Source organism: Ursus maritimus, unplaced genomic scaffold (assembly GCF_017311325.1).
Source record: "Ursus maritimus isolate PB19 unplaced genomic scaffold, ASM1731132v1 scaffold_28, whole genome shotgun sequence".
NCBI lineage: Eukaryota > Metazoa > Chordata > Mammalia > Carnivora > Ursidae > Ursus > Ursus maritimus.
Genome location: NW_024425341.1, coordinates 6,280,678 through 6,301,473, shown reverse-complemented (window position 1 = coordinate 6,301,473; position 20,796 = coordinate 6,280,678). Strand labels below are relative to the sequence as shown.

Below are 20,796 nucleotides of genomic sequence, written 5' to 3'. Positions count from 1 at the left end.
ACCAATCAACCCCCACTTTCTCGTGGGAGGAACTGAAGCACGGAATAAGGAGGGTTGAGGAGACCATCGCGCCCAAAGTCCTCCTGTAGAAACTAGGCTTTCCCCAAGGGCCGGGACTGCTGGGATCCCCGCCGCCGCCCCCGACCCCGCGAGGCGTTAACCTACACAAGCCCCCGACCCCCGCCCCCATCCCGTCGCCGCCAGCGTGGCCGGGAGGGACCCGCGAGCGAAAGGGGCGGGCCGAAGCGGGGCGGTGCCCGCACCCACGCGCAGGAGACCGTCGGGAGGGGGCCTCCGACCTGCGCTGCGGGGGAACGCACGTACGGGGAGCCGCGCGGAGGCGGGTGCGGCGGCTGCGCCGCTGCAACTACAAATCCCAGGGGGCGCCGAGGCGCAGAGGCGGAAGGGGTGGGCGGGGGCGGGGCGAGGCACAGGGGGAGGGGCCGGGGCTGCCCGAGGGCCACGCTCTGGCTGCAGGCGCTGTTCGCGGGAGACCATGTCGGGGGGCAGCAGCTGCAGCCAGACCCCAAGCCGGGCCATCCCCGCCACTCGACGGGTGGTGCTCGGCGACGGCGTGCAGTTGCCGCCCGGGGACTACAGCACCACCCCCGGCGGCACGCTCTTCAGCACCACCCCGGGAGGTAGGCGCGGGCTCCGGGTGCGGGCGGCGCGGAGGACTGACTGGGCAGAGCGGGAGGGGTCGGGAGCCGCCAGTTGGACGGGGCGACCGGGCTGAGGGCGCGGTGACTGGAATAAAGGCATCGGGGAGACAGCGACCGTCACGGAGGTGGCCCCCGGGAGCCAGCGGATGGCCGCTTCCCACTGCCTGCCCTCTGGATGCGTGCTCCCGAGCCCGGGCTGCACACTGCTCCATTAGTTTCCTCCTTCTGGCGGAGACAGCCGGGTACCCCTTTCCAGACAGATACGCACGCTTCCAGACTGATCACATGCCGAGGTGTGCTGCCCCTTATGGGTGCGGGGGCGTTCTGAGGGCAGAACAGCGTGGGTCACAGTGGCCTGAGAGCATGAAGAGGCCTGGCCAGGGGTTTTTAGGGGTGGGATGGGCGTTCTCTGTTGGAGTAAACGACTCTTGCAGAATCCTTTTTTCCTTCCCGACGAATCCCCAGTTTTGCATTGAGCCAGCACCCTCTGACGGAGAGTTTGGGCTGAGGGCGCTCGCCTGCACCTGTGGCACGTCGCCCATTTAGGCGTGTGGGATCTCGGCGGAGGGACCTGGGGCCGCGGGCCGCGCTGTGCAGAAAAACACGTTCTTCTGTCCGGGGGGAGGGGGAACCGTGTGACCTCCCTGAGAATGTATGAGGAAGAGGAAGCTGAGCTGGCACGGGTGGGGGCCAGCCTCGGGCTGCCCTCGGGAGCCAGGCATTCCCTCCCAGCCTGGGAGCCCCGGCGCCCAGGCGCTGATGAAACCTGCCCGCCCGTTTGCATGATGAAATCCTCGTGGCTCACCACTTCCCTACCATCCTCGCGCTGCCCTCACCCCGCTTTGCCCTTCTCCCCTCCGCCCAGACTACTAGAAAACGCCGCCGATAGTGGCGCTTCGTTGAGAGGCAGGGGTGCAGGTGGACGCGGGCGGAGCGGCAGCCTCGTCCCTTGCCAGTGTCGGGGGGCGGCCACATGCTTCTTTTCTCAGGCAGCGGTCGCTCCACCGGCAAACACTGCCAGATCCGAGGTCTCGAGCCGTTTGATGCAAAACATACAACGTTAGAACTGTTAAGGATCATAGATGTACTTGTTTCATGGAGGCCCCAAACTTGAAAACACATGGCCCTTGTCCAGCGTCACACGGTTTTCTCAGATTGGACAAGAAATAGTATCCAAGTGTAGAGGGGGAAAATGCTCTGTCTTCTATTAAAAATGAGCAAAGGAAAAGTTCCTGGACAGCCTCCTCTACCCTTGACTCAAACTCTCTTTCCCTGTTATAGGTCTTTTGTAGTCCATTTGGTGGACTTTCTCTGTGTCATGCTGTGTCTGCCAGGATCTTTCGTGACAGTTTTGGGATTCCTTCAAGTGAGGGCGTGAGTCTCTACTCGATCCTTTTAGGGTGGGCACTGAGTCAGGTCTGAAGGCTCAGGGTCTCCTTTTTGTCCCCTTTGTTGCTCGATGGGGACAGGTCAGATTGGAAGCCATGGCCAGGGTTACTGTTTATAGGGAACTCTGATCCACTCCTCACCATGGACTGGGCAATGGCTTTTTTGTTTGTTTGTTTTGTTTTGTTTTTTGGTAAACTGCAACAAATCTCCCTGCCTTTGAAGGTCTTTAGTTGGGAGAGAGGGAAAGGGGCACCTGGACCAGAGTGTAACTTTGTGTCTGAGGCCAACTGGACGAAAGCTAGCTGTGCCAGGAGCCTAAAGCCAGCTTTCTTGTCTAGAGTGTCCAGTGGGACAGGCACAGCTCACAGTCCATAACCTTCCTCCAAAGCCCAATTTCACCCTACGTCTTTGCCAAGGCAAAGAAGCTGAACCTAAAAAAAAGGTTGTTTCTGATACCCTTTTGCTCCAGCCAGCAGTGCTGTTTCTCATTCCTCAACGTACATCTGAATTACCTGGGGACCTCACTTAAATGCAGACTCTGATTCTGTAGGTTTCGGGTTTGGGCCTGAGAGTCTCCATTTCTAACCAGCTCCCAGTGATTGATCTAAGTACCACACTAAGTACTCAGGAATTAGTGGAATGTGACTTCCCTCACCTTTTCAGACCTCTGGGGTCTGGCAAAAAGTGATGCTTCTAACCAGTTTTGTGTTTTTTTTTTTTTAAGATTTTATTTATTTATTTGACAGAGAGACAGCCAGCGAGAGAGGGAACACAAGCAGGGGGAGTGGGAGAGGAAGAAGCAGGCTCCCAGCGGAGGAGCCTGACGTGGGGCTCAATCCCAGAACGCCGGGATCACGCACTGAGCCGAAGGCAGACGCTTAACGACTTAGCCACCCAGGCGCCCCTTCTAACCAGTTAAACTTACTCTTGAGGTTGGGTTTGGCATCAGCCTTCGAACCAGAGTCTGGAGAGAGTCTGTGCAGGTGTCCACACTGGCTTATTTGCAGTTGTCAGGAGCTCTCGCAGTGTCCACAGCTCACTCTTGCTGGGAATGGCACTACAGTGTTTGTCCCCAGAGGAACAAGAACAGCAGCTGATTTGAACCCTCTCCATTCCTAAGACGCCAGTTTACTTTCCAGGGTCCTTAACCTTTCACAAGCTAAACCACTGATCTGGTTAGAAGCCTGGAGAACTTTAGAGAAATTTGTTAAAAGGAGTGTTGTGTATGAATATTTGAGCCTCTGGAGTCTTAAAAATGACCAGTGACACCACAGACCAGTAGAACCTCTGAATGGGTCAGAAACCTTCCACCCCTTTCCCATCAACCTCCGTGTTCCCCATTCCGTGTTGAGTGCTTGACCCCCCAAGCCTCTAGGGTCGCTTGGCTGGTAATCATACCCAGACCCTGTACCTGGATAAGGTTAATCAGAAGCAGGCAGGTAGGGCTACAGGTGTTAATGGCACCCTGGCTTAGATAAACAGAGTCTGTGCCCAGGAAGCTTACCTTGGAACAGCTCCCAAGTCTTTGGCTATGGAACAGACAGTGCCAGGAAGAGCAGGAGGTGGGCTGGACAGGGAGGCTAGACCACGGCCAGTGTCCCAAGGCCTCAGTCATGCAGAGCAAGATGATGTCTCCCAATTGCCCAGGATCTCATTATCAAGGACAGGTTAAAAGAACTTGGACATTAAGGCAGTGAGGGAAATGTAATGGGCCCTCTTCTCACAGTGTTCTGAGCTTCCTTTTAAAGCATTTAGAACATTCCACAGTGTCCCTCATTAAAGACTTTGATGGGGGGCCCTGGTGTAGAGCACCCCAGACTCCCTCTGATGCCCATCCGCCTCCCTGCTTCTCAGGCATTCACGGCACCCTGAGCCAGAACACAGTCTGACCTCAGGGCCTTGGCTTACTACTTAGGAAGTTGGAGACACACCTGAAATAGAATTAGAAGCATCAGAGTTGTAGCCGTAGAGTGACGCGATTAGGCAGACACCCCCCACCCTCCATAACCAGTAGAACTTGTATGATTCTCACGTGAGAATGGCCTGCTCCAGGTCATCAGCCTGCTAGGCCTTCCATGCTAACAATGCACACGGAGCTGTGAGATTGTAATTGCCTCCTGAGACAGGTGGTGGTGGTGTCTTCCAGTATCCTCCAAGGTTGGCAGGGCCGGATTTGAAAGAAGAGTTTGATTTTTGCACGTATGTATTTTTTTCTGAGAGAGCAAAAAAGTCCTTCATTACCAGATTTGGCAAAAGGGCAGGCTGGGTGGTACCATGGCTGTCTGTTGGTATAAAGCAGTGAGGCATTTTGTCGTATGGCTCTTTATTTGATATCCTTGCAGAGGAGCAGTGAGGATGGGGCAGCAGTATGGAGAAGAGGATTGCTTCCCGGGGCGGGGGGGAGGTTTTTAAGGAAGAATGTTCATTTGTACACCTAGATTTTACGCGTTCAAACAGACAAACAAACAAACAGAAACCCTGTCACTCTCAGGTCTCAGAGCCACGCCCAGGCTCTTCCTCCGTTATGACTCATGACAAATGAATCACGTGTATTTGTTTACATGTTTGTTCCCTGGAGTAGAGGGGAAGTTCTTTCCCAGCAGTGTTACTCATCCTATCGTGGCTTTTGAGTGCTGAGTCAGGTGTTTAGAAAGTGAAGAGTTGGGGCGCCTGGGTGGCTCAGTCGGTTAAGCATCTGCCTTCAGCTCAGGTCAGGATCCCAGGGTCCTGGGATCAAGCCCCACATTAGGCTCCCTGCTCATCAGGGTGTCTGCTTCTCCCTCCCTCCCTCTGCCTGCCGCTCCACCTGCTTGTGTGTTCTCTCTCTCTCTCTGTGTGTCAAATAGATACATAAAATCTTAAAACAAAGAAAGTGAAGAGTTGAAAAGACTCCTAGAATGACAGTATTCTCAGGGTAACCTGGCTCCTTTGCCACCGGGCCTGGTTCTGAGCTGGCTTAATGATAACATTCAAATTTTTCTTTTCTGCCCTTTCAGTTGCAGGGTGTATGTAATTGTTTACCTTCGAGTGTCCCAGGGACAGAACTAACTTTCCCTGAACTTTCTCACTTATCCCAGTATTATAGGTAACAGTATCACTAATACTGCTGTTTCAGTTACTGAGCAGGAAGTAGAAGAAAGTGGCCTTGATGCTAAACATGTCACTAGTGGGGCCAGGGCCTCAGACACTGGGGTAGATGCTCTCCGTTCACTTGTTTGCACCCAGCATCACTGACCAGGCAGGAGTAAGTCACATCGGCCCGTGACATTTGAATGATCAGGGACATGGGCAGCACAAGGTGTCTTGTAATCCAGTGTCCATGCCCCTGGAAGTTTACCAAGAGAGCTTAGATATTAGGCCTGGACTGTCACAAAACTTAGTCACTTCAGCAACAATAATTCGTTATTTCCGTCCATTTTGGGGGCTAGTTGGGCATTCTTTGGTGATCTTCCTGAGGTCACGCATCTGGCTACATACACTTGGCAGCTAGGTTGTCCTGGGCTTGAAGGTCCAAGATGGCCTTACCCACGTGTCAGGGGCATTGCTAGGGATACCTGGAAGGCTGGGCGTTCTGTCGTCTTGGTCCCATGCCATTCAGGAGTCTAACCTGAGCTTATTTATGTAACAGTTTTTAAGGCCCCCTAAGACCTAGGCTCAGAAATCATATAACATCACATGTGCGGTATTCTATCAGTCGAAGCGAGCCACAGGGCTAGCTAGCCCAGATTCTAAGAAGGGGGGAGATGACTTGCTTGGAATGAGAGAAGCCTCCTGTAGGGCAGGGATGGGAAGAGTTACGGGACCCCATTTTCAGGTAGTCTTCCGCGAAGACCAAGCCTCAAAGTGTGGTCCTTCGAGGGAACTTAACCATCCATCCTGCTGTGCGGCCAGAAAGAGCTGAGGCCGGGTATAGAAGCAGACCAGAATCACAAGCCTGTGACTTGACTGTTGGGTTAAGAACTGAGGACACCTCCCTGAAAACGCTGAGTCACAGATCCTGTGCCCCGTTTTCCAGGTCCAACGTTCAGCTCCACCAAGCAAACCATACAGGTGGCCGTGATGCCAGGCCCCTGGGCAACAACTTCCGTTTGTGTCATGCTTCCCTTGCTAACTGCTACCTAGCCTACCTCCTCTTTCCTCCTCAAGCAGCCAGGCTTTGGGAACACCCTTCAGGGGAGCCCACGCTTGCCCTGCCCAGCTGCCCCTGCCCAGCACTCCCATTTGAACATCCTTGATTTTCTGGAGTGCCGGCAGACACATGGAGTCAAGTTCTGAGCCCAGTGGTCGGAAAATGTGTAGGAGTGAGAATGCAGGAGGTGCAAGTGGGTCCAGAACGCCTTTGGTTTCCTGGTGACACGTACATCTCTTTAGAGAATGCGTGTGAGTAAACTGATTTCTGTCCCCTGCCCTTTGGAGTAAAAGGGGAAAGCAGGCCTGTATGAATTTGCTAGGGCCGCCGTAACAAAATACCACAGACTGGGGGCTTAAACAATGGAAATGTATTTTCTCACAGTTCTGGAGGCTGGACATCCAAGATCAAAGTACAGTCAGGCTTGGTTTCTCTTGAGGCCCTTCCCATTGGCTTGCAGATGGCTGGCTGTCCTCTTGCTGCCTCTTTACTGCTATCTGTGGTATCTCCCTCTCTCTTTTTTATTTTTTTTAAGATTTTATTTATGTATTTGGGGAGAGAGAGCATGCACACATGCAGACTCCCCACTGAGCACGGAGCTGGCGGGGGGGGGGGGGGGAGCTCAATCCCACAACCCCTGAGATCATGACCTGAGCTGAAACCAAGAGTTGGACGCTTCAGCGAGCCACGCAGGTGCCCCACCCCCCCTCTCTATTTAGGACACCTGTATATTGGATCAGGGCCCCACCCTAACAGCCTCATCTTAACTTAATGACCTCTTTAAAAACCTTATCTCTAAATACACTTTCATCCACGTACTGGAGGTGGGGACTTGAGCAAATGAATTTGGATGTGGTGTGGAGGCAGTTCACACAGAAACCAGGGCCCCTCCGTTTTCCAACCACAGCTCCTGTTGCTATGTAACGGGAGGCATCGCAGATGGGCAGTCCCTGTTGCTAATGCATGTCAGGGGTAGCCTTACCCTGTCCTGCTCAGGTGCATTTTGAAGTGTTCGGGGTCAAGTGAGGGAAGGGGAGGGAGCTCGGTCAGCCCTTAGAATAATTCAGCTATTTTGTTCGGTGTGTTTCTGCAAAAGCCTTGTCCCTGCCGCTTTATTTTCAAATAAAGTGGACTGTTCCCCCACATGTCAGGGCCTCAAAGGTGAGAGGGCCCTTTGTCACTCATTGATTGCCCTCATTTGGTATTTAAGGAGCTTCATAGCATTTCTGGCCCCTGAGAAACATCCAAATCTTGGTTCTCTTTGCAAAGCCGAGAGGGCCGGAAGTGAGGAAAAGTCTCGGAGCAAGCGTGCTCTGGTTCTCTGCCCACGAGTTTCTCCCCGACAAGGTGGCTCAGCTTGCGAAACAGACTGCCTGGTGTGTGGCGGGCGGGGAGGGAGAGCCCTCGTAGACCTGGTGGGTCTGCCTCCACGATGACACAGAGCTGCTGGCGAGAGCTGAATGTAAAATGATCCGGAGTATTGGGTTCACAGGCTGCTGGCTTGCGTCTGAGCACAGGCATCTGAGCCTCCCCCGAGCGTGTTGTGAAACCCTCTCCCTTTCCCTGGAATGGGAACAGCAGTTCTAGGAATTCTGTTCTTGGACTCCTGCGAGGCCTCACGTCCCCCGCTCAGGGGAAGAATGTTTCCGCCAGGGGAGGCGCAGGGGAAAGCAAGGGACAAGCTGGGCTCAATTTACAGAAGTTATGGCCAGCCCGATTTTGAACCTGAGCGTGGGTACTGTGGGAAGGTGAAGAGATCACGGCAGGCCTCTCTCAGGGAACATCCTGTCCTGGCCAAATACTCAGAAGAACGGGTAAAAGTCAGAAGACCCCTGAGGCATGGCAGCCTGGGTCTGCTTGGCTAGTTTTACATAGTCGGTGTTTCGGATTGGAGGCAATACAGGCTAGGTCTGCCCCCCCCCCCCCGGGGACAGGCTTTCTGAGCCTCAGTTTCCTGTCTGTGAGTTGAGGATACCATATCTCCCTTATGGGGAGTGGGAATGGGAGCACTGAGACCTGGCATATCAGGTCATGAGCACAGCGTCTGGCCCACAGACAGTGATTTGTCTTTACAGTACTCTTGGGAAGCGAGTTAGTACCCTCCTCTGAGAGCTGAGGAATTCAGCTGCCATTCACGGTTGAGGGGCTGGCACCCCATGCCCAGAACTTGTGCCTCCAAGCGCTGTGCTGTTTACACCACACTGACCACCTGCCAACAGCGAGAGCCCCAAAATAAATGGTAGCGTGTCAGAGCTGGAACAGACCCTGAAGATTACCTATAAAGCCTGGCACATGGTTGGTGTTTTAAAAATAGTTGGAATGAGCCTAGTACACTGCCCTTGTTTACAGGTGAGGAAAACAGACCCAAGGGGAATGTCTGCATTCTTTTTTTTTTTTTTTTAAGATTTTATTTATTTGAGAACGAGAGAGAGCACAAGCCGGGAGAGGGAGAGGGAGAGGCGGACTCCCTGCCGAGCAGGGAGCCCGACTTGACTTGCGTGGCTCCATCCCAGGACCCTGGGATCACGACCTGAGCTGAATGCAGACGCTTAACTGACTGAGCCACCCACGTGCCCCAGAATGCCTGCATTCTTTGTTTCAAGCAAACTGTTGTCACCACAAGTATGCCTTGAGAAAAAAATACCCTTCTTGTATTTGGTGCACATCTGAAGTTTTTCAAGTCCTGAATGACACTGGTTTACCAAACATGCCAAAGCTGATGTTGATTCTTGAAGCACGTTTCTGTGGGCCACTAAAGGATAGAGGGTGCCCTTACCCTCCACCCCCAGTCTCTTCAGGGTTGCTTACCCCCCTCTGATTTGTCCTAGCTCTGACCATATAATTGGTCCCTAAAATATGTCACCTGAAGCCATGCCAGTCGTAAAAGCTAGGATTTGTTCATATAATCTTAGCTTGTGTCAGCCACTGTTGTAATCCACGCCATGACCCTGTGAAATTGGCAGTTAAAGTCTAGCATGGACAGGGCCTAGCAGATAACAACAGCCCAGAGAGGTGCTGGAGGGGCAGACTCACTGCTGCACTTACCCGTCCGGCAGAGAGCCCCCGAGGCTTTCTAGGGAGAGCAGGGGGAGTCTCCCTAGCTCCAGCCAAGGCCATTTTAACTTGACTTTCTAGAAAAGGCGATTCGGACCCTATCTCCTTATTTAGGGATATGTTTGCTTAATGCCCTATGTATTAGAGTTTTGTATTAAAAAGCAAAATATGCTCAGTGTAAAAATGTTCACTCCCCCAGAGGGGACCAGACACAAAATACATCCAGTTCTGTGACTCTGTTTCACACAATATGTCGTGGACAATGTACACTTGTTCCAAATAGTAACCGTACAGTATGGAATTACAGGTCTGATCCATAATTTGACCTGTCATTTAATATAAAAAAAATCAAAGTTTTACATATATGTGTGTGTGTGTAATTATACTATCTGTCTTCTTTTGTATGGGCTTGGTTTTTGTTCCATAATAAAAGTATGTCAAAGTTACACATAGTTTGTTTATATACATACATAGTTAAATCTCAAGATTACTAACAAAGCAGTAACTTCTTGTCTCTCCACCCCCCCCCCCCACTCTTTAGAAGCAACTAACATTTTCCAGCTCTTTCTTTGGGGGATTTACCCCCATACTTCTAACTTTTTCTGGACTTAACTTGATAGATGAGGACTTATCATTTGTACACTCTCCTCTTCCCATTCCCCAATATAATTATATCACAAATTTTTTTAAAATATGCATTATTTTTATTACTGTGACCCTTGATGATCCAGGTAGTTAGTTATTGACAACTTTTTTTTTAAAGATTTTATTTATTTATTTAAGAGAGAGAATGCACACAAGTGGGGGAGAGGAGCAGAGGGAGAGGGAGAAGCAAGTTCCCCGCTGAGCAGGGAGCCTGACCTGGGGCTCGATCCCAGGACCCTGAAATCATGACCTGAGCCGAAACCAAGCGGTAGATGCTTAACTGACTGAGCCACCCAGGCGCCCCATTGTACAATTTTTTTAAAAAAGTAGTTAATAATTGCTTCATTTTAAAATGTGGTTTCAGCTCAGGTCATGATCTCATGGGTCCTGAGACTGAGCCTGCCTCGGGCTCTGCACTCATCGGGGAGTCTGCTTGAAGATTCTCTCCCTCTCCCCCAACCCCGACTCGTGTGCATGTGTGCGTGTGTGTGTGTGTGCTTTCTCTCTCTCTGTCTCAAATAAGTAAATCTTTATTTTTTTTAAAGATTTTATTTATTTATTCGACAGAGAGAGACAGCCAGCGAGAGAGGGAACACAAGCAGGGGGAGTGGGAGAGGAAGAAGCAGGCTCATAGCAGAGGAGCCTGATGTGGGGCTCGATCCCACAATGCCGGGATCACGCCCTGAGCCGAAGGCAGATGCTTAACCGCTGTGCCACCCAGGCGCCCCTCAAATAAGTAAATCTTTAAAATGTAGTTAGTTTTAAGGCGCCTGGCTGGCTCAGTCCATAGACCATGTGACTCTTGATCTCAGTTGTGAGTTCGAGCCCCACATTGAGTATAGAGATTACTTTTTTAAAATATGCTTAGTTTTCACTCAAATAAATCTTCCTCACCCTCCAGCACCTCTAAAATACTAAACAAAATACAGTTTTACACACAAAATCCAACTTCTGGATTTATTGGTCCATTTTTTCCCTCTGTCCGGAACAGGGTTTGGCGGCTCTGGACCTGCCATGTAGCTGCTGATATGAGATCCTCTGAAGCCCTTCTTCTTGGTCTAATTTTGGTAGAATATTCCTCCTGTAGCATTCTGAAAATGTCTCTATTCTACTTTTACTTGATTGGTATTTGGCTGGGTGTAAAACTGAAATGGATTTTCCCTTGGGATTGCGAAAGCATTGACCCACAGTCTTCAGACTTCCAGCATTGCCATTGAAAACATTTATACCATTCTTATTCCCAATCCTTGTGTGCACCTGTTATATTTTTCCCTTTCTGGAAGATTTTAGGATCTTTTTATCCAAAAGATTATGAAATTTCACATTGAATGTTAAGTTGGTATTTTTAATTCATTACACAGGACACTCAAAGGACATTTCAAGACTGATCTCTTTCAATTCCGGAAATTTTTCTTTTCTTTTTTTTTTTTTTTTTTGTCTTTTTCAGTAAATTCCTTCGAGCAGTTTCTCTTTTCTCTCTTTCTTGACTTTGTTATCTGATACTAGATTGGTAATTTGTTCTTTTTTTGCCTGTTATCTTTTTTCCCTTTCTGTTCTTTAAAGTCTTCAAAAAGTTTAAAAGGTTAAAAAACAGTAGAGTCCCGTTCCTGTTTCCTTCTGTTGGTTTGTATGGATCTCTCCATAGATGTTGTAAGCTTTCCTCAGAAATGTATGAAGGCATGTGGCTAGTTATATTTGAGAGTGAGCACTGCAGAGCTGACTGGAGGCCCTTTGTGAACTGTGGAGGCTGGTGGGCTCAATCTGGCGGCTAGCTGCTGTTTTTTGGTCGGAACCCTCTTCCCAGAATCAACTGCAGTCGGTCTTTATCTTGGCTCTTTATTCTGAAGCAGGGCAGGGAAGGGCGTTTGAGGCTCACCATTCAGGAGGTCAGCTTGAATTTAATCTCCCTGTCTCTCCTCCCTCCTGGAGTGAGGGGCATAGGGGATCTCTCCCCGTTGTGAGCCCCATTCCCATTTTCCATGATGCCTCTAAGTCCTGAACCTTCCTGGGATTCTCCAGAACCCGAGTTCCTATTGTAACGTCCACCCCCACCTCCCTGCATTTAGATGCTACCCTCATCCTCTCTGTTAGAACTATTCCTCCATTCACTTCCTGTATTCATACATTGTGTCTTGGGGTACCAGTTTGAGCCCCACTTGCTTCCAACTTCAGTATGTGTTTCTGTTTCTTGTTTCATCTCTTGGTGTTTACGTGGTTTTGAGAGAAGGCCGCAGGGAAAAAAAATGTCTTGGCTTTGCCATCTTGAAGCCACCCAGAGCCTCCAATGCTCTTCATGTGCCTGTTTGCAGAAGCCTAACAGAGTTGGGTCATTTTCCCTCATAGAGAAAGAGAAAGGAGGCCCTCAGCTGTAGAGTATTACGTGGAAACCGCCAGGTGTGATAGCCACATACCCCAGAGGCCCACACCTGACCAACACCTCTAGCTGCTGCAGCTCACAGCCTTGCAGGGACCTTGGCATTCCCCCCCCCTCGGTTTCCATTTCCTGTTCCTGTATGCAGGCCAAGTCCCCAGCTCTGGGAGACTGCATTTCAGCCAAGGGTGCCTATTTTTGACAATATGAGACTGTGTGTTTTGTTGTTTGTCTCATCTGTGGGAGACAGAGGGAATTTCCAGAAGATCACTGTTCGCGAAAGCTGTGTAGTGGTGCATCCCATGAAGGGATGGAGGGAGAAAGGGTTGAAACGCTAAAGCTGTAGGAGACATTGCCACTGCCTTGGTCTCCATCTCATATTCCTCACCGACCCCAGATGAGTCAGAGGGGGTTTAGGGTCCCCTCCGAGGCTTGGCGCCTTTGTCAGCCGACTTTCTGAGCACCGCTGCTCAGACAACCCACAGCCTCCCTCCCCAGCTAAAATACTCTGATGGTGGGTGTCTTGGATGCCGCCTCTGCTGGCGTTTAGTTTCTGGGTTTTATTAGCTCAAATGACAATTCTTATTTTTAAGCAACTGCCCTAGGTGTAGAACAAAGGACACAGAGACTCTTTTTCTCTTTTAAATATAATTAATGATTTAGGGGCGCCTGGGTGGCTCAGTTGGTTGATCGTCTGCCTTCAGCTCAGGTCATGATCCCAGGGTCCTGGGGTCAAGCCCCACATCAGGCTCCCTGCTCAGCGGGAGCCTGCTTCTCCCTCTTCCTCTGCTGTTCCCCCTACTTACATTCTCTCCCTCTCTCTCTGTCAAATAAATAAATAAAATCTTTTTTTAAAAAGTATAATTTAAAAATTGCCTGGGGCCACTTCCCAGTATACATCCCCAGAGAATTGAAAGCAGGGTCTTGAAGATCTATTTGCATACATGTGTTCACAACAGTATTATTCACAGTAGCCAAAAGCTAAGGAACCTAGATGTCTGTGGATAAACAACACGTGGTGTATCTATACAATGGAGTATTAGTCAGCCTTAAAAAGTAAGGAAATTTTGACACATGGTCAACAGTGTAGATGAACCTTGAGGACGTTATGCTAAGTGAAATAAGCCAGCCACAGAAAGACAAATACTATATGATCCTGCTTCTACGAGGTACCTAGAGTAGTCCAATCCATAGAGACAGAAAATAGAATGGTGGTTTCCAAGGGCTAGGGGGAAGGGAAATAGGAGTTGCTATTTCCTGGGTATAGAGTTTCAGTTTTACAAGATGAAAGCATTTTGGGCGCAATTGGTTGCACAGCACTGTGAATGTACTGAACTGTACGCTTAGGAATGGTTACAATGGTAAGTTTTAGGTTATTTGTATTTTACCACAATGTAAAAAAAAAAAAAAAATCTCTGGAGGCTAATGACTTTAAGGAGCTTCTCCAGAAGCAGCTGAGCCCCTGGTTCTTTTTTCTTTTCTTTTTTAAGAGAGGAAGAGAGGTGGGGGAGGGGCAGAGGGAGAGGGAGAGAGAGAATCTTAAGCAGGCTCCATGCCCAGCTCGGAGCCCAATGTGGGGCTTGAGCTCACAACCCTGAGATCATGACCTGAACCGAAATCAAGAATCAGATGCTTAGGGGGGCACCTGGGTGGCTCTGCCGGTCGAGTGTCTGACTCTTGGTTTTGGCTCAGGTCATGATCTCGGGTCATGGGATCGAGCCCCAGGTTGGGCTCTGTGCTCAGCAGGGAGTCTGCCTGAGGATTCTTTCCCTCTGCCCCTCCCCTCACATGCACATGTGTGCCTGCTCTCTCTCTCTCTCAAATGAATAAATAAATGAAATCTAAAAAAAAAAAAGTCAGACACTTAACCGTCTGAGTCACCCAGGTGCTCCCCCACCCCAGTTCTTTCTTGAGACCATTGACTCTCCCAGCTCTTCGGTTCCACTCTGATGGGGTCAGTTCCCTATTCTTTGGTGAACAAAGCAACAAAAAAGCAAAGCTGGAGGGAGGCAAGGACAGGGGAGATTCTTGTCGAGCCTTGAGGATTAAGAAACAGAGAAGAGTTGGGGCGCCTGGGTGGCACAGCGGTTAAGCGTCTGCCTTCGGCTCAGGGCGTGATCCCGGCGTTATGGGATCGAGCCCCACATCAGGCTCCTCCGCTGGGAGCCTGCTTCTTCCTCTCCCACTCCCCCTGCTTGTGTTCCCTCTCTCACTGGCTGTCTCTATCTCTGTCAAATAAATAAATAAAATCTTTAAAAAAAAAAACAGAAAGAAACAGAGAAGAGTGGTCCGTCTCTGAAGCCAGGGCATTTACCCTCGAGCAGAAGGCACTGCTGTTCTGCATTTGTAGCCCCTGGGCTCCTAGGCACTCAGCCCTTCATGTTACAGATGAAGAAACTGAGGCCCAGACGGGGGAGGAGCAGAGGGCCTTGTGCACAGGGTCACACAGCTGGTTGTTAGCAGAGCCTCCGGGGCAGCCTGGGTTCTGTCCTTTGGCAGAAGGACCCCAACCCCATGTACTCATACTCAGAGCTCAGTGTGCAAACGGGTTCCTCTCCTGGGTGCCGCTCACAGAGAGGCTGGTGTTCAGCATCTAGACGTGGGTCCCCACTGTTGGAATGTCACTCATCGTAGCCCTTAAGTGGGGAAGATACTTGAGGTTTATGGATAAGGAAGGGCATTCCTGAAGTCTTTAAATCATGGCCTCTCAACTCCAGCACTCATATTCCATCAGCAGTCTGTATTGAACCCTGTCTTCTCTTTGTATATATATTTAGTACTTGTCTTTATATCCTTTACCTTTTTAACTTAGTTTTTGTTATTTTATTTTATTCTATGTATTATTCGTAACATATATACGATTACCATATTCAATGATATCCTATCGTATATTAAAAGGAAACTTGATATCACGACTATATATGGCAAACCAGATTCACTTACCATAAATAGAAGGTAACTATAAAAAGAACTATAATGACACCAAGACAGTTTTAAATTGTAGCTGGATTCCACTGCCTGCGGAAGGCTTTGAGCCGAGGCCTGCTGTTTGTTGAAAAGGAAGTATCAGGAGTGTGAGGGAGCGTTGGAGTCACGTTACTACTACCGTCCTGGTGCTCAGAGGTCATCCTGAGTGAACAAGGACCCAAACATGAATCACCTCTCACTAGTCACTGTTCTTTGATGAAATCAGCTGGGGCACAAGAATCCTGGGTCCTGGATTGTAGAAAACGTTCCTTCTTAAGGTGTCACTCAGGCAACCGCTCTCCCAGGGTGTGTCCTGGATGTGGTTTAAGGGTAGTGAATAGGGGCGCCTGGGTGGCGCAGTCGTTAAGCGTCTGCCTTTGGCTCAGGGCGTGATCCCGGCGTTATGGGATCGAGTCCCACATCAGGCTCCTCCGCTATGAGCCTGCTTCTTCCTCTCCCACTCCCCCTGCTTGTGTTCCCTCTCTCGCTGGCTGTCTCTATCTCTATCAAATAAATAAATAAAATCTTAAAAAAAAAATAAGGGTAGTGAATAACTCCGTGAGACTCGTCCTCACCCTCGGGTGATGCTCGGGAAAGGAGAGTGAAGAGGGAGTGGGTAAAACACAGACCATGTGCGAGCCCTGAGTGCAGTGACACATGAGAGCAGGCGTCACAGGGGAGACGGGCTTAGCAGGAGAGCCTTTGGGGGGATGAGCCCATGCGTCACTCCTGTCCGCAAAGCCCAGGCGAGAAGAGTCCTCATTTTTACTAGTTTGAGGGAATCACTAAATTTCCTGTTTGCTCATCGGTGAAATGGAGTTACAGATTCTGGATAGCCCGTGAGGGTACTGTAAGGATTGAACTGAAAAATGAATAAAAAGGTACCTTCTTGGGGCGCCTGGGTGGTTCAGTTGGTTAAGGGTCTGTGCCTTGGGCTCAGGTCATGATCCCGGGGTCCTGGAATGAAGCCCTGCCTTCGTGCTCTCTCCTTCTCTCTCAAATAACTAAAAGACATGTACCTTCTGTAGTATTGGGTATGACTGTCCCGAGCAATAACACTGAGCACTGATGAGGTAAGTGAGTTGATGGGCTTTAAGGAGAGAGCCCAGGATGTGCTGATCTGAGGGGAGAAGGTACAGTGTGGTGGGCTGTTGGGCCTCTTCCATCAGAGCGCGCACATGATGGGGCTGGTGGTTCGGAGGCAACAGAGTAGGGCTGCAGCCAGACACCTGATTCTGCCGATTCTGCCTTTGCTCCTCCCTTTTTTATTTGGTATGGTTTTTTTTTGTTGTTGTTTTTTTTCTTTTTTTGTTTACTGAGTAAACTCTACCCCCAAGGTGGGGCTCGAACTCACAACCCCAAGATCAAGAGCCACGTGCTCTGCCGACTGAGCCAGCCAGGCACTGCAGCCTCACCCCTTCTTGATCCGACTTTTACAGAAAAGCTTGCAGCCTCTGCGACAGCCATGCCTCAGAGAAGTGGAAAATAAGCAGGCGGGAGGTTTGAGATGGCTTTGTCACCGTCCCTGCCCCCGCCCCCTCTAGGTACCAGGATCATCTACGACCGGAAGTTCTTGATGGAGTGTCGGAACTCGCCTGTGACCAAAACACCTCCGCGGGACCTGCCCACCATTCCCGGGGTCACCAGCCCCGCCAGCGAGGAGCCCCCCACAGAGCCCAGCCAGAACCACCTGCGCCACAGCCCAGAAGATAAGCCGGCTGGTGGTGAGTGACGGGGCTGGCCAGGCTCCTCCTCGGGAAGGGAATGTCTGTCGCCGGTGGAGCGCCTTCAAAGGGGACATTTCAGGGAGGGGAATGATGGTCGCTGCCCCACCCTCTGTGGAGCCCCTCAGAGACCAGACGTGGGGTGGGGGTGGGGTAGAACTTTCAGCGGCGCTGACTTTCCCCATGAAAGGGGTCCAAGAACTCCAGGAGAGGTGATTTGGCCCCATCAGGTAATCTAGTGGGGAGCTTGTTTGAAATGAGGGGGGTCCACACAGCAGCTTTCATAAGCATGACCCTTGGTATAATTGTCGCTGAAGCATTTCCTCGTGTCTGCCACACTCGGAACACACCCATGATGTGCGTGTGCAGGACACGACTTACCAAAGATACGGTAAACTTGCCCTCTAGGAAATTACAGGTCTACAGGATCAGAGAGGTGTCCGGGCTGCCTCCTGTCAGGGTATTGATCCACTGGTGGATTCTTGATGAAGACGGATAGAAACAAGGCAACTGGTTGTTTCTGCCGGTTTGACACGGGGCGGCTAGGTCCTCCCCTGTACCTCAGCCCACCTTCCCCCTGAGTAGTCAGAGCGACCCCCCCAGGGAGGTGTGTGGGAATGCACTCTGTGTGGCAGCGTGACGAGCTCGCCAGAGCATCTCAGCTCTCCGGCTGGGGGAGGATCAAGTGTAAGGACTTGCAGACAACCTGAGTCAGATTGGAACCCCATGACCCTTCACCCGGAAGGCAGTGGACCAAGGCCAGACAGGAAGCGGCTGGGACCTCAGGCTGGGCTGGCCCTGCTGACAGCAGCAGAGTCCATCTACCCAGGGCCTGCAGGACGTGATTCATAATTACCCTGGGAATCCCACAGCCCATGACCGGCAGCCCTTGCCTCACTTTGCAGACTCGGGGAGCAGTGGGAAGGGGGGGTATACTTGGGCACACACACAGCGGTGTGAAGGACAGCTCTAGGCAGCGTGGCCACCTGCCTTTCGTTGAAGGGTGCAGAGAAGGATGGATAGGTTCATGTGGTCAGTTCCATGGTGCTTGCCACCCACCCGCTTTTGCCCCAAGTTGAGGGTGGAGGTAGTCACACCCGACATTATGGAATCTTTACTACCTGACGGCTGTGCAAACCCCTCCCAGTTTCTGGAGCTGCGCTCACCCATAGCAAATGCAGAGTTGGCCCTGAGGGGCCCCAGGCTGACAACCCTGAACCCACAGTAATGGCCTAAGAGTTCCCATTGTGATGGTGAGGGATGGACATAATTTTTCATTTTGCTTAACAGGATATTAGTCAAAGCTCTTAGCCTTGGACCATATATTTGTATAAATATAACCAGAAGAAGTGGCCGGTTTCCCTGTGGGGGCCGGGGCGGGTATCTCAGAATATAGGACCTCAAAGCAGCCTTACCCGGGAGATCATGAATGAGGCAGCTCCATTTAAGAAAACACCTCGTGCAGCTTGAGTTACTTGGAGATTTTTGTGGAAAGAGTTAGGGTGAAGGCAGTGAGTAGCTGAGTTCCCAGAATAACTCCTTTACTGCAGAGTCAGGCTGTTCTGTGGGCAGCTGGACATAGCCTAGTAGGTTGTATTACTATCTTCTAAACCACGGTTTGGACACATGCTCAAAAAAGTTTTATGTTTAAGGAACATTCTTCTGTGAGGTTGTATTTATACCAAAGCCAAGTAACCATTCACTCTTATTAAAAACAATGAAAAGTGTAAAAAATTCAGGACTGTCACTTCTCCTGTGGGGAGACCCAGTCTCTGCTTTTCCTTTAGGATTGGGGAAGAGAGCACAGCTGGACCTTCAGGACTGTTTCCAGAAATTCCTAGTGGAGTCCTGCCCTCCCTCCATTCTCCTTGGCCCCTTCTCTTGTAGGAACAACAAAATGAAAAATAACACCTCTCCCTGGCCTCTAAAAACGTGAGCCCTATCATTCACCTGTTGCTTACCTGGCCGTCTGTCCCTTTTCTCCCCAGGTGAAGAGTCACAGTTTGAGATGGACATTTAAAGGACCAGCCACTGAATCGAGCAATGCCTCTGGGCCCCCCTGGCCCTTCTCAGGAGAAGAGTCACACCAGCCAGGCCTTTTGCGAGTCATAATCCTGGGCAGGCGTTGAGTATGGGGTCGGCCCTCCCGGCCCTCTGCTCCCTCACTCAGGGCACCTGCCCCCCCTTCCTCTTTGAGAACACCAGCGGATACCTCCATGTGCCTCCGTTCATGCAGGTGCTGCCACCCTAAGGGCAGTGACTCTCGTGAGCACACCCTGCAGCCCAGGGCCAGGATAGGACGTGGAGGAGCCCTTCTGAGTGATTATCCAGCTCTTCCGGCCCCATCCTCTGGGGGCGCACCCACCCCTCCCTTCGGTTAGTGTGCGTGGGAAAACTCCCCTCCCCCTCCTTCCCCAAGAGAGGAAATAAAAGCCGCCTTTACCCTAGGGCCAAGAGTTGGCCCCTGTCTGAGCTCTTTTCAACTCCATATGGATAACTAACACTAGCTACTATTTGTACGGTGCTTCTAAGCACTTTCCTGTACATTATCTCATTTGATTCTCACACTGAACCTAGAAGGTAAGTAGACTAAGCGTTATCTTCATTGTACCGCTCGGAAGACTGGCTCCGGGAAGTAAAACGCTTGCCAGTAAAGGACAGATGGGACTGGCTTTGAGCTGTGTGCTGCTCTGCAGCTCCTGTTGGTGGTGGTGGGTGCAGTTTCTTTCCTGGGCTCTGTCCCTCAAGCCTGTCAAGTGACCCCGTCACCTTCGTTCTGGCACGCATTCCCTGCAAGATTCCAAGGGAAAAACCTGAGCCTTGGATGACATAGAGTGTCTTTGACCTAGGCACCCTCGTATTTGTCCAGTGATCCCTTTGTGTGAGCTGTGTGGGGACACAAACATTAGACAAGTGCTCGGCCTTGAGGATTTCACTGAAACATACGATTTGCCCAGAAGGAAAGGTAGTATAAAAGAGATCGTATAGGATTGGTTATCCGAGAATGGTCCATGCAAGTAGGGGCTTCACGGAGGTGATGCTGCAGCTGGGGTCCTGAGAAGGAGTGGGCTGAGGAGAGGCAGGGGCTTAGTATTGCCAAGGTCGAATGGTCTTGGGGAACCAGGGCGTATCAGGACAAGACATTTAGTCGCCCACTTCAGCCAGAGCCGGCAATCTGTGTGGTTGGGGACGGCTTTTATAAATGGCCATGAAAGGGCCAGATTTTTTTTCTTTTTTAAGATTTTATTTATTCATTCGACAGAGATAAAGACAGCCAGCGAGAGAGGGAACACAAGCAGGGGGAGTGGGAGAGGAAGAAGCAGGCTCATAGCGGAGGAGCCTGATGCGGGGCTCGATCCCATAACGCCGGGATCACGCCCTGAGCCGAAGGCAGACGCCCAACCGCTGTGCCACCCAGGCGCCCCAAGGGCCAGATTTCTAAGGGTCTTGAATGCCGGGCAGAGGTCCTGCTGAGAAGCGGCAGGTGTTTCTCATTACAGGATATGCTGAGGGTGGATGGCCTTTGGCCAAGAGGCATTGGCTGACCTGGACCTTATGAACTCCTAGCACTTGTCAATCTGCCGTTTACGGGGAGCAGCAGACCTTAGTGGTCAAGTCCTTTGCCTGGCCTTTTCTACAGCTGAGTCGGAGTCCCCGCCCCTCACAAGGACTGTGAAGGCAGCTGGAATCCAATGGCCTGGTGAGGGCACGCGGAAGGGCCTGGCTCTAGTGGCATGCTGGCTTCAGGCACACCGTATACCCTTTTCATACAGATAGAAAGCGGGACTGGGGAGCGGCCGCCACCAGAGCAAAGACAACAACGAAAGCTCCAACTAGGATCAGGAGAGAGACCAA

The 20,796-nt window shown here is 50.9% G+C and overlaps 1 protein-coding gene across 1 annotated transcript; it reads left to right on the top strand.

Moving 5' to 3' along the window:
- The first annotated feature begins 434 nt into the window (after positions 1 to 434).
- On the top strand, positions 435 to 19,395 carry EIF4EBP1 (eukaryotic translation initiation factor 4E binding protein 1). The gene is made up of 3 exons (XM_040643262.1): positions 435 to 641; positions 16,762 to 16,941; positions 18,930 to 19,395. Exons 1-3 carry the CDS (start codon positions 497 to 499, stop codon positions 18,959 to 18,961), a joined length of 357 nt encoding a protein of 118 aa, XP_040499196.1. The 5' UTR covers positions 435 to 496; the 3' UTR covers positions 18,962 to 19,395.
- The last annotated feature ends 1,401 nt before the right edge of the window (positions 19,396 to 20,796 follow it).

Bases quoted from the DNA above. Each gene is read 5' to 3' on its own strand.
- EIF4EBP1 (XM_040643262.1), top strand. From the start codon at position 497: ATGTCGGGGGGCAGCAGCTGCAGCCAGACCCCAAGCCGGGCCATCCCC. The intron at 642-16,761 runs GTAGGCGCGGGC...CGCCCCCTCTAG, and splicing joins CTTCAGCACCACCCCGGGAG to GTACCAGGATCATCTACGAC. The intron at 16,942-18,929 runs GTGAGTGACGGG...TTTTCTCCCCAG, and splicing joins AGAAGATAAGCCGGCTGGTG to GTGAAGAGTCACAGTTTGAG.